At 39.3% G+C, this 21,417-nt stretch overlaps 1 protein-coding gene across 1 annotated transcript; it reads right to left on the bottom strand.

The window, feature by feature from the left end:
- Positions 1–121: 121 nt before the first annotated feature.
- LOC138059650 (uncharacterized) lies at positions 122–19,546 on the bottom strand. Its single transcript, XM_068905263.1, is given in 7 exon segments — positions 122–1,065; positions 1,901–2,379; positions 2,382–4,394; positions 4,397–8,398; positions 9,120–9,251; positions 9,607–9,720; positions 19,445–19,546. Coding segments are annotated over 6 exon segments (6,690 nt in total). The 5' UTR covers positions 9,620–9,720; positions 19,445–19,546; the 3' UTR covers positions 122–1,014.
- Positions 19,547–21,417: the final 1,871 nt, after the last annotated feature.

Below are 21,417 nucleotides of genomic sequence, written 5' to 3'. Positions count from 1 at the left end.
GGACTGTTTCGTTGTTGATGCTTGGTGTTTTGAGAAAGAGGCGATAAAAATGAATGCCATAAGGCTCAGCCACATGGCAGGGTAGGTTCTTTAATGAAAGAATAGCAAGCTGATAATGAAGGGATGGGGGAAGGTACGTAAAGGTTCCTTTTTCACGCACTGTTCCAGAGTTCGTTGCGGCCAAGGATGACGAGTATTAACTCACAGAACACAAAATACACAACTGTACATCATAAAGACGCTTGTATTAAACTCAGCTACTTTAACAATACAGATGCAAAAAAAATCTAAGTCACCTAAAATATGCTTAAATTTTCTGGATGTCACGTGTACGCTTGGGTGAGTATGGAAGGGCTTGATTATATTGGGAAACCCTTTTTTAAACAATGTATGAAGTAAAAAACATTGATTTCACAAAGTTTCAGCTGCGTCTGGTAATTCTCGCATACCGCAATGGATTCAAGAGTAAAACTACTAGGTCTTCATGGTTATGGAACAGAATTTCAAGCAACCCGGCTAAAAGAACTATTTATCAGTAATTTGAAATCACTGAGGCAGCGGAAGATCCTTACTAACACTATTTAAGACTAAGACTTTTAATCTATTTTTAAGAACCTCAGCCAAAGTTAGCTTTAATTTTACGTTGCACCACGGATTTTCTTTCCACCTTTTTCCCCGTGATTTCAGTTTCACTATCAACATTACTGTATCGCAATGAAATTCAATTATTTATTCTTAAATTTCCTTGTTCATTTTAACTGATATGTATAAAACGCCGATCCGTCCAATAAGATGTTTGCAAAAAATAACATACTTTCATTTTAAAAAGATAAATCCTCGGAGATACGAGAGAAGTCATTAATATATGTTTGTTTCTTTAAGTGCCACAATTGAGACAAAATTCACGCCGGAGTGAAAGAAAGTCTGATGTTTGAGCTCAGTCGCACTGTACAAACATCCTGTACTTTGTTATGTCATTCCAGTTGTCAATAAGATTTCTGCTTCCGCTTGTTTTCAAATTGCCTTTTTCATCTCATCATATCTTCCTGTAGTCTTGATTAGTGCCTAAAGAGAAAATACAATGCTTTATAATTAAGACCAGGCACAGATAGTTTCTGATTTAGTTCCTTTCGCACTCCTTCGCAGCCCTTATTTTTGTTTAATATTGTGATATCGAGGTGGCCTCTCCTATAAGCCTGGTGGTTTCCTGAGGTCTCCTCGCCTAACAACCTGCTGTATGCTTTTTTAAAATCTGTTATACACATAAAGGCAAATAAATGATGATGATGATGATGATGAAGTCAAGCGAGTTGCTTTTAACCAACTTTAGATTTCAAAACCTGATTTAACCATTTTTCTCTTCAAATGCACTCATAAGACACTTTCACTGTATGCCAAACCTTGTTGAAAGTATTTTATGCGTAAGTGATTGGTGACGGAAGGGATTTATTTCGTAATTTTCCTTAGTTCAGATGAGAATCATTAAATACAGGATCGCTTAAGGTTCAGCCCTATTCAATGTTAATAGCAGAAGCAATAAGTAACCGACACTTGTAGTTAAATTCTCCTGACCCTCCCAGACGAACTCGTAACTAGTCCAGCTTGTTTTATATTCTCCTTTAGCCAACTGCTGTTTGTCAAAAAAGATGGCTTTGGTCTTTTTTATAATCCCAAAACAATTCCAAGGTCGCTTTGGCGAGAAGAGACAGGAAAAACAAATAATGGAAGTTTTGTAAGATGTCCTACAATTCCTACAGTGCGATGGTTGTGTTTAGGCTTAGAGGAAATTCTTCAGTTAAACTACTTCTGCTTCATCAAAACCTGTCAATTTTCTTGGAAATACGTAAATTAATATAAGTTAAAAGGAAGGATTTTTTGCAAATGAATCTGTGATGTTTACCTTGAGATTTTTCATTTTCATTTCCTCCAGCATATATTGAGGCGCTTCCTTGGCTCGAGGCTTTACAGAGTGATCGCACAGTAGGTTCTCCGCCACGTTCACAGGATTCTCACGACGAGAATTTCTCATTTTTTTAAATTCAAGGGGTTTGTACAGGGAAAATAGTTTCTGGAAAGCAGTCTTTGACATCGAAATCACACAGTGATGCAGGGCAGTGTTTCCCTCTTCGTCCACACTTCGTACATTAATTTCCGTCTCTCGTGTCTTGAAGGTTGGAATGAATTTTGACTTACTTTTCGTAACCGCTACCGACAAGGAAGACATTCCTGGAACTAGTCCTGAAGCAGCTTTGTGGTTTCTGTCAAACTGAGGTGGGAGAGTACAGTTTAGGTCTACTTTTCGTGTGACTATAAGATATTGCATCACATGAGGACTCATTGACGGAATTGAGCAGGCTTTTAAGAGTGCGTTGTATTGATATCCTCCATCTGCAATTGCTTAATACTGAACTCCTTAAGACGAGCTTCGATTTGTCCTGTAGTGAGGTCACCTTCCTTTTTGCATCTTGTGTACTCATTCCAAAGATCAACGATAGCTCTTGTTACTTCGCTGGTTCCCTCCTGGTATTCCGTGCTGTCACTGACACTGTCGTAACTTTTCCCTTGCATGTTTTTTTGGCTTGGGGTAGGTGTATTCTGCAACTCTGTTGCTGCGTCTTGTAAGGAGTACACTGAGATAGAAGTAGTTTGGCTGCTGTCGCTTGAGCTAGCCCCAAATTTCAATTTTTCGATTTGTTCGTCGACGTCGGGAGTCACTGCGACTTCAATTTGTGCTGAATCACTTGAGCTCCCTCTGTCAAGGCAGGTATCATCCTCCCAAAGTTTTCTTTTTCTGTTCGTTGTCTCCCTTATGTCTTCAAGTATACAGCCACCGTTTTTAATCTCGGTACTGATCCTTGGACCTCTGTGTGCAGTTGACTTCAACTCTTTCTTTTCATTTCTTGGAACCTTACAGCTCTCTCGATCTAATTCTCTCATTAGGACGCTTTGTATTGCTGATGCTTTCCTGCTTGTATTGTAATTCTCAACGTTTGTAATGTTAGCAAGGTTAGCAAGGTCAATTTTCTGTCGCTTGTATGGGGATTCAGGAACAGATGAACTGATGCATGAAGAATCGGTACTCCAGTGGTCAGATGAGACGCCAGTTGGTTCCCCATCGGTAACAAGCCCATCATTCTCAAAACGTGTTCCACCTGAGTCGACGTCCATGGCTGTTTCGCTGTCGTGTGTGGGATCGTTTTGTTTAAAGCATGCCTCAATCAGAATCCATCGTAAACTATGTCGGTTTGGGTCAGCGGCAGACAAAATTGCAAATTGAGCCTTTCTGTCACTCATTTCCGAAAAAAGACAAATTCCATTGTGGGTTGATACGGCTTCCAGGGTGAGGCGAGGCCAGCGTTCGATTGCATCGGCCGTACTTATGATAAAGACAATCTTCTCTTTAGTAGCACAAAATCTTGAGTTTAGCTGCATCATGCTCGTTGTGGTTCGATTTGACGCACAGTAGGACGTAATAAGGACTTGAATCTCATTTGTCTGCGCTTCCTCCGAATAATCCGTTGCTTCGAGTTGCTCAACAATTCTAACTGTGGGTAGTTCGTCCACTTGATCGTCTCGTCGATCATACCCAATGTGACCTTTGAAACATTTATCAGGACCAGCTTCTTTTACAATATTTCGAAAATGCTCCAAGATAATACGTTCTTCCAAGTCTTCGGTCAGCTGGCTCGAGGATGGGCGATCCTGCAAGACGCTTTCTTTCCTCCATTGAAAGATACTTGGAAAAGAGAGGTTTTGGATCCAATCCTTGTATTGAACTTTTAGAAAACGGTAACGGTTGCATTTAACTACCCAGAGACCAGCTTTGTCGCAATCATCATTGAAGCGTAGGTCTTCCCAGCAAGGCCAAGGACGGTAAAAAACCTCCTCTTTCACCGTGCTCCGAACATTCAATAGGATCACAGCGTACACCTGGGTCTTTGCGAATGAGTCTCTCACTCTTGGAACACTTCTTAAAAGTCCTAGCACGCCATAGCTTCCATGGTGCTTTTCGGTTTCGTGGTGGTTTTCAGTGAATATTTTAGCCGGTCCTGTGTAAAGGTACAGTGGAAACTGATTTGCAAAGTTACCCTCTAAAGGGTATGTACTCTGATGTACTCCAAATTTGGGTGGCATTTCTTTTCCTTCAGCCATTTTCTGAAGATGGCTCAGAGGCTTAAAGAAAGAACAACGTTTCATTTTAATCATGCCGTTGTCATCCCTTAAAACCTTGCCATTTGATGGTGTCTGCGTGCAAGACGTAAATAATGCTTCAGACATCATGGCCACGTTGTCATCAATGACAAAAACGTACTCCAGCTTCAAGGCAGACGCAATTTTCTGGATGAACAGCCTAGCATATCCAATGCCTCCTTCTTCTGGTCCTACTTCACAATGGGCAGTTCTTCAGGCAACTGAAAAATAGCAAGAACTTTACCCCAAGTGGCTTTATAAGCCTGAAACTTTCTTCTGCGAACCACAGCAACTTGCACGCAAGTGATCACACGATTATCTTCTTTCATTACATGGGTGTAATTAAGAAGACACTTTCGTGGATCATCTCTATGCGAAGGGTGAAATATCCAGTATGGCAACTTGGGAACATCGTTTTCCTGTGGTGCCAGGCTGCCCCTGGAAAGACTTTGCTTAGCTGAACCAATGTCACCGAAGTGTTTTTTGAGATGACTGTATGGTGCGCGGCTTACAGGTATCGAACATTCAACACTTATTGACTTTCCATTCAGGTCCACCAGAATAGTTTGCAAGCATGGTTCTTGACCTTGGAGAATTCGTCCACATTCCGAGCAATTTTCGAAGTGATACCAATGCCAAGCGCGCATGTGATGTTCGCAATCGGTCTTAGGGTAGTAGCGAGAAGACTTGAATGGTTGCAGCCCAACACTTTTCATCAGAATGAAAGGACTTTCCTTGCAGTCATGCGTATAGAAGCAACCCCCAAAGGAGTACTTTCCCGGCGCCACAGGTTTTTCCAGGAGGCTGGGAGCCTCTTGGATTGTTTTCCAGTAGGGATACTCCCAGTTTTTTGCTTCTGTTCTTTCCATAGATTCATTAGCCTTTATCTCTTCTGAGGAATCAGGCTGTTTGTAGTAGTACGGAAAACCTTCATCAAAAGAAGAAACACTCTTGGATGGAAAGTCTTCTCTTTCAAGGATATCTTGTCTCAAGAGTTTTATAAGACATAGATATGTTCCTGTTTTTCCAATCTGAGGTTCAGCTTGGAGAAGGATTCTGTTACAATGCTTTTGCGTGTTTTCGTGGTCATAGCTATCCTTATGCGCTTCATAGTCGATCCAGCGAAGTGAAGATGCTCTCGTGCCGTGGCTTTTGATCATGTACCTGTCAGGTCTGGTACATTGAATCGCGCTCATAGCTGGTGACCTTTGCAAAGATTCCTTAAGCCTGTTGTAGAGTACCCGTCCAACCAACACATAAGGGATATCCTGACCACGTGATTCACCGATACGGACATTTGCATAGCGGCACATTCTTCCAAGCTCTTGGACTACACTGGAAAGAAACAGTGGAGATCCCTCTTTGAATTCCCTGCTACTGTCGTAGTTTAGCCGAAGATCGAGGCAATCAAAACTGTGGGGGAATGTATCTCCCATACGACCTTTATCCACCAAAATTAGGATGCAAGCAAGATTTTCCAAGTCTTCATACTTAGTAATTGACTTGTGCACGTGTTTGCAATTCATGCACTTCTTGCGGCCAGGTTGTAGGTGAAGTTCCTTACAGCAGCAGTCAAATTTGTACTCACAGTTAACGGGCTGCAACTTAACAAAGAAAGGGCTTGCCGATTTCATCAACTGTTTCTCGATCTGGATTCCGCCATAGTCTCTTATGATTTCAAAACGTTCTTTTAGGCAGGATATCCTCCTTGCCAATATTAAAGTGTGGAAAAATTGATTTGCTGTCTCCATGCTCTTTGCTCGTACGATCTTCATCTTGACCGATCGTCCCTTTCCGCTTTCGATCAAACTCTGCACTAAGAAACTTGTTTCATTTTCTTGGACATTGCAATACCAGGTCTCAACCAGGTTTTGGCCGCCGTTTTGCTGCAGGTTTTGTTTGATTTCATCGATGATTGCAGCTTCTCGTGTGCTTCGAATGAAGTCTTGGAAATCCTGTGGTGAAAGATACATCAAGCATAGGACAAAGGAGAAAAGGATATTTGATCCCTTGTCAATGGCGTTTGCCTTTCCTTGTTTCTTCATTCTTGCAAACTCTTTAATGTCCTCTTTTGACGCCGTTTTTGCCTCGTTGCAAATCTCTCTTTTAACAAATTTGAATGCCTCAGGATGGATGAATTCACTTTCCTGCAGTTTTGCGTCGAGCTCTCGTGTAAATTCGTCGAGCTTCTCGTCGAATTCCTTAGCAGGTGTTGAGTGTACGTCTTTTGATAGTGCCATGCGTATTTTGTCGCTGGTGTCATAGACGCTGGCATGAAGAATATGATAGCAATACTCTGCACACAGCAAGGCGTCAATCTTGAAGAATGATGAATCGGTCTTGAGCTTCTTATCTCTTTTCAGCTTGTCTACGATCCGTTGAAAAAACGAATCCTCTCTTATTTTCTGTTCCTCCATAGTGTCACATTTCATAGTGCTGAGGTAGTAGTTTAAACTTACATACTGTTGTCCAACCGAGCTGACTTCTGTTGGCCCATACTGTTCCAAGTAGAACTCGAAGGAAACCGTAGCTGCATTGTTTCTGGGTTTAATGATAGTCACACACCCTTTCCTTTCGACTTTCGCAACTTCTAAGGTGACCAGGCCATTGTCATGAACTGCCAAATAGTGATCTGGTTTATCACGACAACGAAATGCTACAACGTCGACGCCAAAATCCATTTTGACTTCAAACTCGACTGCTTTAGATGGATCATTGGTGGCTTTTAAATCTTCTGTTATTGTGAGGACCCTTTTCTCACTTTCCAAGAACTTAATTGTCACAATACCATGCCCACCCTCAGCAATGAATTCTGTCGCGTCACGTTCAGAAGTTGTTACAGTCATAGGCTTCTGTGATGCTACTTGTAGATAGCGATGCTTTGCGTCATCTCCAGTGTACAACGTCGATTTAAGTTTCATCCGCATTCCTCTCTCAAAGTTTTTTAGCTCAACTTCTGACCAATGGACAACGTGTAACTCCACTTCTTTGGAGGTTTGTTTAACGTTTTCTAGGAAAGGCTGTGTCCCCAGTACCAAGAGATCGCCAGCTCTGTACTTGCTTTCACTTGTCGTAGTGTTGTCACAAAGAAGTTCACATCGGACTTCAGGAAGGCGAGAGTTGCTAGTCAGGAGATTAAAAGGAGTCGCAGAGATCTGAACCACCACCACATTTCTTGGTGAGTCGTCCTTGCACCATTCATTGATGAACAGATTGTGAGCAGATGACTTTCGTGCCTTATCCTTGGTGATTCCCCAGTGGCACTCATCGGCTATGATAACAAAGAGGGTTTTGGGTTTTTGCTGGACAGTTAACTTAAGTTGCTCGAAATACCTGTCATTCTCATCGCTGCGAACATACATAAACATTCTCTTGCAATTGTTTGCATTTGGTTCTTTACGAACCTTCAGCTCTTCTTTTGGCAACACACCTGCATCTGGATGACGAATCCTTTTCTCCGTTTGGTCGCTGAGCATTCGATACCTAGCTGTGTAAACCACAAAGTCAACATCGTTGAAGACATCTTTTAGCCTTGCAATTTTGTGATAATGCCACATAATTTCGTCAATTCGCTTCTTGAGGATATGTGCCATCTCTATCTGCGACGGATAATAGCAAGGTTTTTCCGGATTGGCTTGCACTTCTTCGTCGATGTCTTCTTCGTCCGAAGGGTATCCCTCCATGAGGATATCCTCCTCCTTCTCGTTGTTGGACTCCTCTTCAGCAGCTTCTAATTCCTCATAAAGCTTGATATCAGCATCTATATTTTTCCTTATCTCTTTTCGAATCTCTCCATATGGATCTACGTCTTCGTTCACCAGAACGGCAATACTTTCAATGAGGACACTTTCACTCGGTGGGTAAAGAAAAATCTTGTGCCCATTGTTGCGGAAATTTGAGCACACCTCGCGCACTTTTACTGAGAAAGCTCTGTCGTCACCAAACCATGTTTTTCGCTTTTGGTTCAGATCTTTTAATTCATCCATCAACTCTGGCGTAGCCTGGAAAAGTCTGAACAAATGACCATCGTCTCTGAGCGTGACTGCATCCACAATTTCCGTCATGAAGTCCAAAAAAAGGGATTCAGTCATTGAGTCCGGAGCTGACCAACAGTGCCTTTCATAATCGTTTAGCTCGGGCAGGGTTGTCCAAAACGGATTGTCTGATGTCGAAAAATTAACGACCACTGGAAGTGTATCCTCTTCACCTGCAAATATTCAAGTTTGGGACAAGAAAATCACTATCGTGGAAAAGTAACTTATTAGAATATTAGATGTTTATCGTTTAATCGTACCTCGGATACCAGAGGCAAGCTTAGGTTTTCATTTTCTTCAAACACGCCTCCGGAGGTAGCAAAGGTGATACAAGTCAAAAACTCATAGATAAATCCAAATCCTGAGCAGTCATGAAACTAACAAAGCACTCGGCCGTCATAATTAACCAACCGATTTACGGTCAATAATCGTTTTATTTTCTCAAACGTCGGACGATATAAACTACCTAGCTTTACCAGGCATCGTCTTGAATATGCAATCTTTACCTTTCCCTGGTGCTAAATAAAACCAGGTTCATGAATACATTTTCTTCTAACACGTAAAACTAAGATTTTGCGGGACCACAAAAATCGCCATTTGTTAAAGGGGAAATTTTCCAGATCTAAGACGCCCCCCGTTTTACTTAACAAAATAATTTATCATCTCAAGAGAGAATCCACGACGCAGCAAGCAATCAGGAATCATACAGGAATAGCATGGGCTCCCACGCTTGGCGGGTAGTCTGGGTAATTGCCAACTTCACCCCAGTAAGGGACACGCAGTTCCAGTCGATTAGACAGCAATCAATGAGAGATCTGGACAACATTAATGAGTCCTTTCGAAACATTGATACGAATCTACAATATGCAACCACTGCATCCACTAATACCCCACCGTTCGCTTGCATTTCTTCATCGATCTCTTGTGCGTCCGAAGGATATTCTTCCATGAGGATATCCTTCTCCGTATTGGACTCCTCTTCAGCAGCCTCTAATTCCTCATGAACTGTAATATCTTTTCGAATCTCTGAAGGTAGAAAAGATAACACAGATAATAAACTCGAGCATAAATCCAAATCTTGATCAAAATGATAGGTTATGAAACTAACAACTAAAACGCTCCTCGTTAGCCTTAACAAAATAATTTATCAACTCAAGAGAGAATCCATGACAAGCTCTGAAGCAGGAATCGTACAGGAATAGCGTGGGCTCCCACGCTTGGCGGGTAGTCTGGGTAATTGTCAACTTCACCACAGTAAGGGACACGCAGCCCCAGTCGATTAGACAGCAAACAGTCAGAGATCCGGACAACATCAATGATTTCTGTCGTCATATTGATACGAATCTACAATATGTAACCCCTGCACCCACTAATTCCCCACCGTTAGCTTGCATTTCTTCGTCGATCTCTTGTGCGTCCGAAGGATATTCTTCCACGAGGATATCCTCCTCCTCCGCCTCTAATTCCTCATGAACTGTAATATCGTTTCGAATCTCTGAAGGTAGAAAAGATAACACAAGCAATAAACTTGAGGATAAATCCAAATCTTGAGCAAAATGATAGGTTATGCAACTAACAACTGAAAGGACTCGGTCGTTATAATTAACCATATCTTGGTCAACCGTATATGGTCGGTTGGTCGGTAAATATACTGTAGAACAGATGACAATACTCAGCAACATTGACAGAGGGGGAGGGGGGGGTGTAAATTCTTCCCTGAGTAGGGGTGTGCGAAAATGAAGGTGAATAATTTGTGTCACTGTCTCAACAGTTTTGTCCAAGACTGTAGCTGATATCGAAGCAGTATGGGCTAGTGGTTAGAGCGCTTGTCTTGAAATGCGGAGACCCGTTCTCGCCACTCGATGAATTTGATCCTGCATGGTATCCCTGGTTCAACTTCTCAACTGCACTTGTAAACAGCCGAGTGGTTTGCTCCAGAAAGTTGAGATTCTTAACAGTTGTTGTTATTGTTCTGTTCTGTAGTTTCGTTAACTGTTTTCATTGGCTCATATGGGGAGTGGTCACGTATTTAAAAAAAACCCTTATCAAAAGATGTACCACTAACTACTTGTAACCACAGGGTGCAGAGGAGTTTTTTTGGACACCATGGAGGAGGCCTAAATCGACGGTTTTCCTCCCTTTCCTCTTTTTCTTGTTTTGTACAATCCAACAAAATGCCTCTGCACCCTGCGTTGTAACCAGCCTAGATCTATTTCGCAGACTGCCCTTATTTAAATAATGAGTGCATGAGTATGAGTTGTCCAGTATATATAATGATTACATTACTTTAGATCAGTTGGCTTCTAGGAAAGGACATAATTCTAATACGGCCTTAATGAACTATATGACCCAATATAAAAAAATACCGTAATACTCTTTGTTTGTCCCTCCAAAATTTAGCATAAGCATTGCTTTTATTTTCTCTTGGGACATATAATGATCCCAAGAAAAACTCATGCAAACAATACTTATGCAGAAATTTTGGAGGGACAAACAAAGAGTATTATGGTATTTTTTATATTGGCTAATATAGGTGCCAACATACATGGTTTTGTTGGCTAGATGGCGTTGCCGATTTAATCAGGGTTTTTCCACCTATGGTTGTAGCATAGTTAATTTGGTTCGTTCCACTGGAAATTTTCCGGAATAAACGGAACTTCTGAAAAGGTGGAAATGTGTGTTCCATTTACAACTTTTGAAAGGTCTTACCACTTCCAGGCTATTCACGGCCACATTTTTAAATTTTGGCGCGTAAAATCACTGGGCGGCGAACGGACCTGAGTTAAATGGAACACGTTATTCACCCGATGGAAATTTCCACCGAAATTTCCGCAAATTTTTTGTAAATGGAAAACGCCCAAAATAACACGACGAAAACGTATTTGTACAATAGATAGCTTTTTCGCCTCAAATCGAAGCCAGATTGATCAGAGAAAAACAATACAGAAGAAGAAAAGTGTTTCAATGAGGAAGAAACACATGAAGCTCAAACGAAACCACGATCTTTCCAGAAAACTTGGTTACGAGATTACACGCAGTTGGGCTATGAAAGGAGGCGATGTTCTGCTATTTTTGTCGGAAATCTAAGAAAACAAACTTCTTTGTATCGGAAAAAGGTGTTCAAATTTTTGGAACCTTAACTCTCCTAAGACACAACGACTGTAAAGAACACGTGGATGCTGTTAATTAGGAAACTATGAGGGATCCATACATTCATCAACACTGTCACAGTGTAGTGTTTTTAGAGAACAATGACTAATCACAAGCCATTGACACCATTTTCTTAACTTTCTTGTTTGTATTAATTTTTTAATGACAAGTAACGAGTAAAAAAATAAGTTTTTGTTGTCGTGCCTTTTTCTTTATTTGAACGTAAGAAAACGGAAAAAAATTGACATCCCCCTAAAATGAAAATGTCCCCCCCCCCCCCAATTTTAGCAAAGGGGATAAACTGTCCCCCAGTGATCAAATCCTAGCTCAAACCCTGTTACTTACAAAGTCTAGTTCAAGTCAAGAAGAAATCACTGTATAATCTCCTATCTAATGATGAAGTTTTATTGGCTCAACCAACTTTTAAATCAAACAAGACAACATGAGACAGAGCTTTTCAAGTGGCAGCACCCTCTGAATGGAACAAACTTCCAAAATCACTTGACTTGACTAGAGAACGATTTAAAATCTTTCAAAACAAAACTTAAGATATTTTTATTTCAAAAAGCTTATTATTAATTTTTTACTTTCTTACTTTCTTCAATATAAGATCATTTTATATACTTCTTACCACTGTAAATATAATCATAATTAGTCATAATGTTTTAAACATTGTAAATAACCTTATTGTTTTTTTTAAGAACCTGAGATAATTTACCTATGGATCATGCGCTATATAAGTATTTAATTTGATTGACTGATTGATTTTCATTGTGACTATGGACACTTTGACCTGTTTTTTCTTTTATATTTAATTTACTGTTTTCGTTAAGATGAGGATATGATTAAAGGCAGAATGATAAAGCATCGATAGGAGTACTAGAGCAAAGAACAAAACACGTTGATATAAGATGACTTTTCTATCCTTGTTTCCGATAAAAGATTTAAATTAGCCAATAAAAAACACGTGACACATACCACATGAAGGAGAGAGTAGAAAGCTAAGTAAGCAGATTTTAAGTTAACGTCAATTGGATAAAGGCTGCTTCCTCTTAAAACAAAAATATCCAACAGCCCGAATTTTTCATAAAGGTAACAGATTGAACAAGCGCCAAGAATGATGCCGTCACAAAGCCGCTAACAACGACATTGACTCGGTATTCAAACATCAATTACAGAGCAGAAGTCATAAGGCTCAAGTATTTGTGCAACAATATTAACAACAACAAACGCCGTTAAAATTTTAGCTACAGGGTCAGAGGAATGGGCCATTAGGTCTTCTGCTTTGTTTCACAGTCAAGCTCTGTGACGGAAAGGCGAGAAGTACTTTTCGAGAATCCAATTTTTAAATCTAGGTGTGTATCTAGCTTGTACTTGAAAAGCCTACGGATGATCGTTATTGCAAAACACCATAAGCAATTCAACTTCCTTTTTACGTTAGGATGTTCTCCCATTTCTGAAATTCTATACTTAGAAAATGCATCGCCGCATCCCTTAGTCCCGACGTCCCCTGTCCCCGTCCCACTTGTGGTTTTGTTATTCAAATATGCCTACCACAGGAACAAAAGACCCTTTGTTTCAACAGCCAATAAGGCTAGGTGATGCCAATAATATCTTCGCTATTTGTTGGAGAAAATAGATTTTCAACGCTTAGTATTATTCTCAGCATGTCAGAAAATGGTCAGGTGTACGAAAACAAACGTTTCGCTCCCGTAGGAATGAACATGGCCCATAATGAGAGAGGTTAATACTTGGGAGGAATTAGCAGCCTGATGGGTTCATGTATACTATTACAGCTGTTGGAAAAATAGCACGACATAAAGTGCACGCTGGTGGTCAATTAGTTTTATTAAGTAAAATATATGAATACATCAGAAGATGCCTCGTCAGTACAGATTTCCTTGAAATGCCGAAGTCAAGAAACCGGGAACTTACAGGGTTCGTACACTATTTCAGACCAAAAATTCAAGAACTTTCAAGGACCACATTTTCAAATTCCTTTTATTTACGTCGAAGGATTTAACCACGAAAATAGTCTGACAAGCGAGTCTTGCTCATTTTCCATAATGTACGTGCCTGGAAATAATACAAAGACACTGGTAACCATTCTCGACCACACACATGACTTGACCGACCGGCTGATTACATTTAATTTACTGAAGTTTTCTAAGAATGAATAACAAAGATTTTCAAGGACTTTCAAGGCCTGGAAAGTGTAGTCTCAAAATTCAAGGGTTTTCAAGAGGGGCACGAACCCTGAACTTAAAACTAGACACAAAACTTTTTAGGATTATTGTGTTTTTGTGCTTTTTTTCCAACGACGTTTCTTGAAACAGTATATACACACTGTATACAAGTAATAGGTACAGCAATCAATCCTTTTGTACTCTGAAAATGACAGCAGTTTTCCAAACATTTCTTTAGAGGATCTGATCAATTTGTATAGATCAACAAATTTGCTGCATTGAGTTGTTGCAGTGAACCGATATTACAGTCCTCCATTATTATGAGATGATCTTACAACAAGCATTCATTGTTTTTCCAGATGAAAAGGCTGAGGTTGCCATGGCAGTGTTGCCACGTCTTTTACAAGCAAAGCTGGGGAATACAGCCACAAAGATTTTGTGGAATTCATTTCTGTAAACTTGTATGACAGTTTAAATCTTATTCTGAAATGATTGGGATTGGAAAAGGGTGGTATGATTATAGGGTTTGAAAATATTGGAAATATTGGGAACCCCATTATAATGAACCTCTTTATGAAACCTGGTATACATGTAACGTGCAAGTGCAGGTACCATGTTCTTCTGAAGCCTGGTGAAACTTGTATTGAAATCTACGGAACAGAACCCCAATACAGCAAACCCAGAGTTATAATGAAATCCGCATTATAATAATACGATTCAGATCAGCCTCAAGCTGTTAAATGACACTAAAAATGAAAATCACAATGATAAGCTGTGGCTGTTTTCACACGAACATCCACCACGATGAAATCTCTTATTTGGATTTCCAGGACACTGTATACTTTTGAGTCTTTTTGAACATTTCTGAGAACTTTCTGGTGGACGTTATAGCACAGCATTTAAGTTTCTAATTATTATATATTAATTTAACAGGAAGAATCAAATCCCTAAAGGACTGCTGAAAGTCGGTTCAAGGCTTTTCCTTTTCTCCTCTTCAGTTCGAAGCCTGCAGTCTCCAAAAAAAGATCACATGGCTGTTGAGAAGCAGATTATTTGCACTTTTGAAAAAACCCTGGTTGAATCAACTCCATCTCTCTTGGCAACATATTGTTTTCATGTATAATAATTATTATTCTTCAGGCTTAACAAATTTTTGTTTGTATCTTCAAAAGTGCATTTTGCAGATCCAGGATAGTAAAAAGTTGCCTCCTTCTGTAATATCGTTTGTTAATTGACTTCATGACTTACCGTTTAATGTTTCATCTTAGGTCACTGCGATCAGCTAACAAAAAATCAATCAACTCCATGAGTGCAGTATATTATTTTATGGTTTGTACTAATTTTCGAAGGCCTTGAAAAGCCCTGTAGTTTTAGATTTTAGATTTCAAGGTCCCTTCAAAATTACTTGAAGAGACGAAATTGCTCAAAGTGGTTGAACACTGCTTGAATTTTTGCTTGGATGGGCAAAATTAGATTATATCATCTTAACTCTAAAGCGGAAGCTCATGACCTCGAAACGTTTAACTCTGGTTCAGCGCTGACGTTCTTTAGTTTAAAAATTTCCTTATTTGGATGTAACACAGCTTGTGCATTTTCCTGTGCATGAAGCTTCAATCTTATTTTTGTCCATATTTCGGCATAAAATTGGTGCCCTAGAATATGATCCCCAGCTTTTTTCCAAGGAAAAGAGTTGCAAGTTACACGCTTCAAGGTCATCACCCGTACAAAACAGCTAGATCTAAATTTGTCTAAATTAGGTCTAGCAAAAGTCTTCCAGATATTTTCTAGACCTTTCTAAGACAAATCAAATGTCTTGCGATTCTAGCAAATGTCTTGAAAGACTTTTCGGATGCTGCTTCACCGGTTTCTCTATGAAAAGTCTTGAAGTTTCATCTAGACTATACCTTGGCTAGATTTTGAGGTAGTTCTTCCGGCTGGTAATTATTGCATGTACAAGGCCACATATTCTGAGGTATCGAGTTGCCGCTCAGTTACCATCCCTTGCCAAAACTACATATATGTGACATATACCCCTACACATAGTACCCATATGTCAGATGTACATGCAGGTCACATATATACAATATATATGCAACATGTATGAAACATATAAGTTACATATATGTGAAATGTAGTAGGGAATTGGAACCATGTATAACTTGCATACATGTATGTCACATATGTGTTGACATATAGGTGACATATGTGTTGCATATGTGTGGGATTTTTAATTAGCTGGCTTCTATAATTATAATAAGGGGCCGACCATTTAACTCTTGAAGGGGGTGGGTGATTTCTGGTCAGCAACCTGGTGGGCAGGATATATTTTTCCCTCCTAAATGCTCTGCAGGATATTTTTTTTCTCTCCTCATTTCTCTGCAGGATTTTTTTTTTCCTCAAAAAAGTCTCGTGTTTACATTTACAGAATGTAGTTACATTTACCTTGTGGTTATTGCAGTAATAGTTCTAATGTGGAGCTGCAAAGCCTTAAAATGTTGTAAGCTATACAAAACTCGTTCTTGTATAGCTACATGTTTTCGGAATGTCATTCTTTAGAATCATTTAATATTACCTAATAACAATATTCTCATGTTATAAAGTGATGCTCCACAGGTAGATTTGAAAATGTTTAGCTTCTTAATTTAAAAAAATAGCTAAAAATAGCAAAAAGCAGTTCAGAAATGCTCATAGCATGGTAATTACTGCTAGAATCATTAGTTACAATTTAAAAGTGGACTGAAATCTCCAAAACAAATGTGAAAGCAGAATTAAAGTTAGTTGATCATGGTCTAATTTGTTATATGTTGTCTTATATTATATAAGACATTGCAAAAACCTTATATTTCAATAGAAAGTAATTACATGAAAATGCTTCAGTTGAAAAGATTAAAAATGAACAAATTATTTTTCTTTGTCTAATAAAACTTGATTCTTCAAATAGAAAAATTTACCTCCATTACTGCTTGTGATAAGCTAACGAGTTTGGATACAGTGCGAGCCAGCAAGCCAGAAATCCCTGATCCCAATAACCGCAAGCTACCTAAGGAACTGTAGGCTAACTACAGTGCTAACTAGGCTAGCCAATGTGTAATTTAGGCTAACCGTAATGGCTTGCATGACTCCTATGACTTGGAGCCATGTGAACCGAGCAAGCAAGAAATCCCTTATCCCATTATAAGGGCAAACCGCAAGCTACCTAAGCTAACTGTAGGCCAATCAATGTGTTATTTTAATAGGCTAACCAGAGTGGCTCGCTGGCTTGCAGATTATCCGGAATGGTTGCAGTTTTGCTGGGATTTTGTAAAGCCCCCCAGGAATGATGAAATAGCTTCGCAACATTTTTTTTCTTGCATGCAGCAGTGCAAGAATTTGTTTTCTATTTCATTTGTGCTGCATGCAATTTTTTTCTTCCAACAAGCGCTTGCAGGAAATTTTTTTTCAAAATCACCCACCACCCCCCCCCCCCCCTCCCCCTCAAGAGTTAAATGGTCAGCCCCTAATTAAATTGCTTTTGCGTGTTAATTGTCTGACAACAGAACTTTTTGTGAATTCAGTTAATCATACAATTAATTGATATGTATGAACATTGCTTTTCTTTCGTATATATACTCAAGAAGTGGATTTAGATCGTTTTAATTTATATTGTACATGTTAGAGGTTGAATGCAACAAGAAGGTGGCAAATAATCAAAAAAGCAACCTATTTTGAAAATAATAATGCCAAAGGATTTTAGTGACAAAATTTGAGGATCCTACCTGCACTTGAATCTACCCGGCCATCGCAATTCTAAATGTTGCCATACAATTGCTTGAGATTTACGCTCAGTCAGACATGTGTCTGTGGGAAAAATTAACTTACAGACAAATGTAAGGGAAATTGAAAATTTCGCTGGGCAAATTCTAGTGCAGGTAGGATCCGCAAATTAATTTTTGGGAGTAAAATCCTTTGGTTAGCAACTTAAAGTTTACCAGTCACAATTTTTTCTACATTCAAGGTTTTCTCAAGTTATTACAACACAAATTCTCATGGAAACACTGTTATTTCGGACACGTTTGCGTACTAGTCAAGATGGCTTCCAAAACCGTGATAAGGCCTGAACTTAATCTAAACACGGGAAAGTCATTATTATACAGGCAAGAAAAGGCGACATAGAACATTTATTTTTATTCCCTCTTTCCAAGAACCATAATACTATTGAACAGATTACCTGCAGAGATAGACTAAGAACTAGAACTGACTGTGGAGTCAACTTCTCTCAGTTCAAAGTTACATAGCTACTTCCACGGTTTTTGGCGCCATCTTGGCTGGGGGGCAAACACGGCTAAATTTACAGTAAATGTATGGGATTTTGGCCGACTTTGAACCGCTGTAGCGCCGCTACAAAGAGACAGATTTCCAACTTTTTGCACTACTTTAAATAGTTTTATTGATATCATTCATTCAGCAGAAAATAAGGCCCTTAAGGAAGGCATGACGTCCGTAAATTCGAATAATAAATATTCATATGTTGCTTCTAATTTCGCGGAAATTTGCCGTGATGATTTTAGAAGGGTTTGTATGGAATCTTAAACATTTGTTTATGGTCGTTGTAGCCTAATCCTGGGCTTCTGATAGGATGCGGAAAAAAATTAAAGATTATGCAGAAACTGTTGGCCATATTAGTGGTAAACATGCGTTGATTATGCGAAAATTTAAACAATTTATAAAACTAATAATTAGTCCCGTCCAATGTATTTCCATGCTTATGGTAAATCAGGACTCGACATTTGCGACCAATACAGTTACATTTGTGACTGAATTTTTCCCTTTGTGGTTATAATGCACAGTATTAGTAGTCACCGATTTGCGACCAGCTTTCACCATTGAAATAAAAGGGTTAGCAGTTGGCATTTTGCCGCAACTTTTTCTAAAATAAAGAAAACGATAAAAAATTATTTTGTTTCTCGTCATGAATTTTTGTTTCAATTTGGAGATATGGAGCAAAATTGTAACATGGTCGGACCGCGATCCATTCCCTCGATCATTGACATTTTCAGCGGCTTTTATACATAATATGTATTGCGGGCTCCTATTTTCCCTACAAACACATATGATACAAGTTAATTTGCGACTATAACTTGGACCTAAATTTTCGTATATCTTGTCGAAAAATTCGGACATGATATTTTTTAAAATTTCGACCCCACTGAGGATATTTGTAATTTATAACACACGTTCTAGTCTCCAGGCTCATTGTGGCAAAATGCGTGGAAACTACTTGCGACCTTTCATCTTGCGAACGAAATGGGGTATTTTCTTCTGACTATCTTCAATGTTCAGGAAAATAAGCTGCTTTATCACTAATATCAGGCATTTCTTCTGTTAATGCGGAAAATATCGTAATTATGCGGAGCATGCAGATTTTAGGGAATTATATGCGGATCCGCATCGCCGCATCCCGGCAGCTGCCATGCTAATCAGTTCTTTATATTTCGAGAAATTAATCTCAGTATAAATGTCTTTTAAAAGACACTATCACTGTGGAAAACCGTCTATTTTTCGCGGTGCTATAGTGGTTCAAAGTAGGCCAAAATCCCATATATTTACTGTAAATTTATCCGTGTTTGCCCCCGAACCAAGATGGCGCCAAAAATCGTGGAAGGTCTATTGAAGTATCATTACACTTTTTATGTTTCAATACTCACCAGTTTATATATATGCACTTTACTTAACTTAGATACACTTCTTATTTCAAATTTAGTAGTTTATTTATCCAGTTGGTGTGATATCTGTGAAGATTTTACGGACGACTTCATGAAATTGACGATTTACACTTGCATATGTAGTTGTTGTTTGCAGACAATAACTTAAAAAAGGCACTATTCTCGTATAGTTAACACTTACCTTTTTACTTGAGTTGTTTTAGGCATTTCCTCGCTTCCGATCAGCATTTAAAGAGCAAATCAAACGAGAAAATCATCAGCACAAAATTAATTGTGATCGTCGACAACCGTATACGAACTTGAATAAAACAGCCGAAAGATCCCGCCGAAATCTGTAAGAGCCTGCACAGGTGACTGCTGACCAAAACGAAAACGATTCGCTAGTTTCCAGTTGGGTCTCTCACATGTTATCCAAGATGGCGGCGGATGACTGTGAGAAAAATGAGCAGAATTCAGACCTGACTCATCGAATTAACCGTCAGTGGAATGTGGAAAGATACTGCATGGTCCTCATTGACAGGATTACTAGAGCAATTACAGAATACACGTCCACCTAGAAGCGTTACCATTTAACCTTGTAACCGCGGTCTGCAGTCCCGTAGTGAAAGACTGTAGAATAATGAATAATGAATAATGAATAATGAAGGTCTCGGTAAAGGTAAATTTGGGCGTCTCGCTCAAATTTCGTGTTTTTGCAAATCTTGAATCGGTGGGCTGTGAAGTATATTTTCCCGAAAAAAATTCTAAAGAAATAATTTTAAAACCGCTAAAATCGCTTTTTCCTGTTTCCCGCCATAATTTGCGCGCGAAAAATGATTTTGGTATCACGTCAATCACCCGTGAAATGAATGGGTGTCAATTGAAAGCTTAAATCGTGCGCGAGCGCTGATTGGCTCAGCATAATTGGCTTTCAAGTAGAGGGTTGAGTTATTCAGCAGGCCGTGAACTGCACGTGAAATCTTCAAGCTCGATGTTCTAGGGGTTTATTTTGACGCCAAAATTACAACTTCTCGGACCTCCTGTCCCGACGGGTTTTAAGGACGTTCGCCCCAAAATCTTCCTACGGTGAAATTTTCTTCATTTTCTCCTAGAGTTAGGTCATAAAGTACTTACTCCAAAATGAAAAAAAAATTGGGGTCACCTACTTTGTGTCGGAGAAAATGGCAGTGGAAAATGCCTTAATTTCGATAAATCGGTCATAATAACAAGATGTAGCCTCATCTGCTCATTCATCGAAAATCATAAAAATAAACTGTTAGAGTGAGGGTTTCCGTGCATCTGTTTTTAGGAGTGGGATTTTTAGATAATTGCATGCTGCTAGGGATGTCATAAACAGTAGAGTTCATACTCGACGAGCGTTTTCGTAAGCTCTACCCGTTGCAACCACTTCCGGAAAATTTTAAAAAAATGATAACTTCTTACGGTGGGAAATTTTTCATTTCATCATATTTTTGTAGTCCTCGAGTTTTCCATACTTTCAGCCACTACGCGATCAGCTACCTTTTCCAGCCTTTTCCAATGATTCGGAAATAAATGTGCCATTCTTTGCCGGCCCGTATTTTTTTCCGCGGCGTTTTTGTCGCCAGGTTATTTTCACTAATGCTTGAAAAATATTTATGAAAGTCAGGTAGACTAGGGCATGACGGATAAAATAAAGCGAATATCAGTCATGCAGTAGTCTACTTGACTTTCATAAATATTTTAAAATCAATGTTGACTGATCACGATCTTGTCTGATCCAACGCTGTGCAAGACTTATCGTCCACGGTTTTTGCAAAGATTTTAAAACCTCAACTTCACTAATGCTCGAAGTAATGCGTGACATATTACAGTCGCGTTACCTGCGCAGTAACGTTGCGCGCAAACGATTGTTGCGAACGTCCTTAAGATATTGCTTTCAAAATTTCAGTTCTTATAGATGATTGTACTACCCCAAATACCGTGTGAGGAATGTTTTGTTGTCCTCGGAGGTTGATTTTATGGCACTTCGTCTGCCCAAATTAAGTATGAGATGAGAGTTTCGACTTTGGTGCGTGGTATTTCCTTCAATTCTTAACATATCAAAATTCCTCACACGGTATTGGAGTGCATTCATCTGTGACTATGGGTGCGTTCGATTGGGAAATCCGTATTTAGATCTTAAAATCTGGATCT

This window comes from Montipora capricornis, chromosome 8 (genome assembly GCF_036669925.1).
Source record: "Montipora capricornis isolate CH-2021 chromosome 8, ASM3666992v2, whole genome shotgun sequence".
Classification (NCBI taxonomy): domain Eukaryota; kingdom Metazoa; phylum Cnidaria; class Anthozoa; order Scleractinia; family Acroporidae; genus Montipora; species Montipora capricornis.
This window is presented reverse-complemented; position numbering and strand designations above follow the sequence as displayed.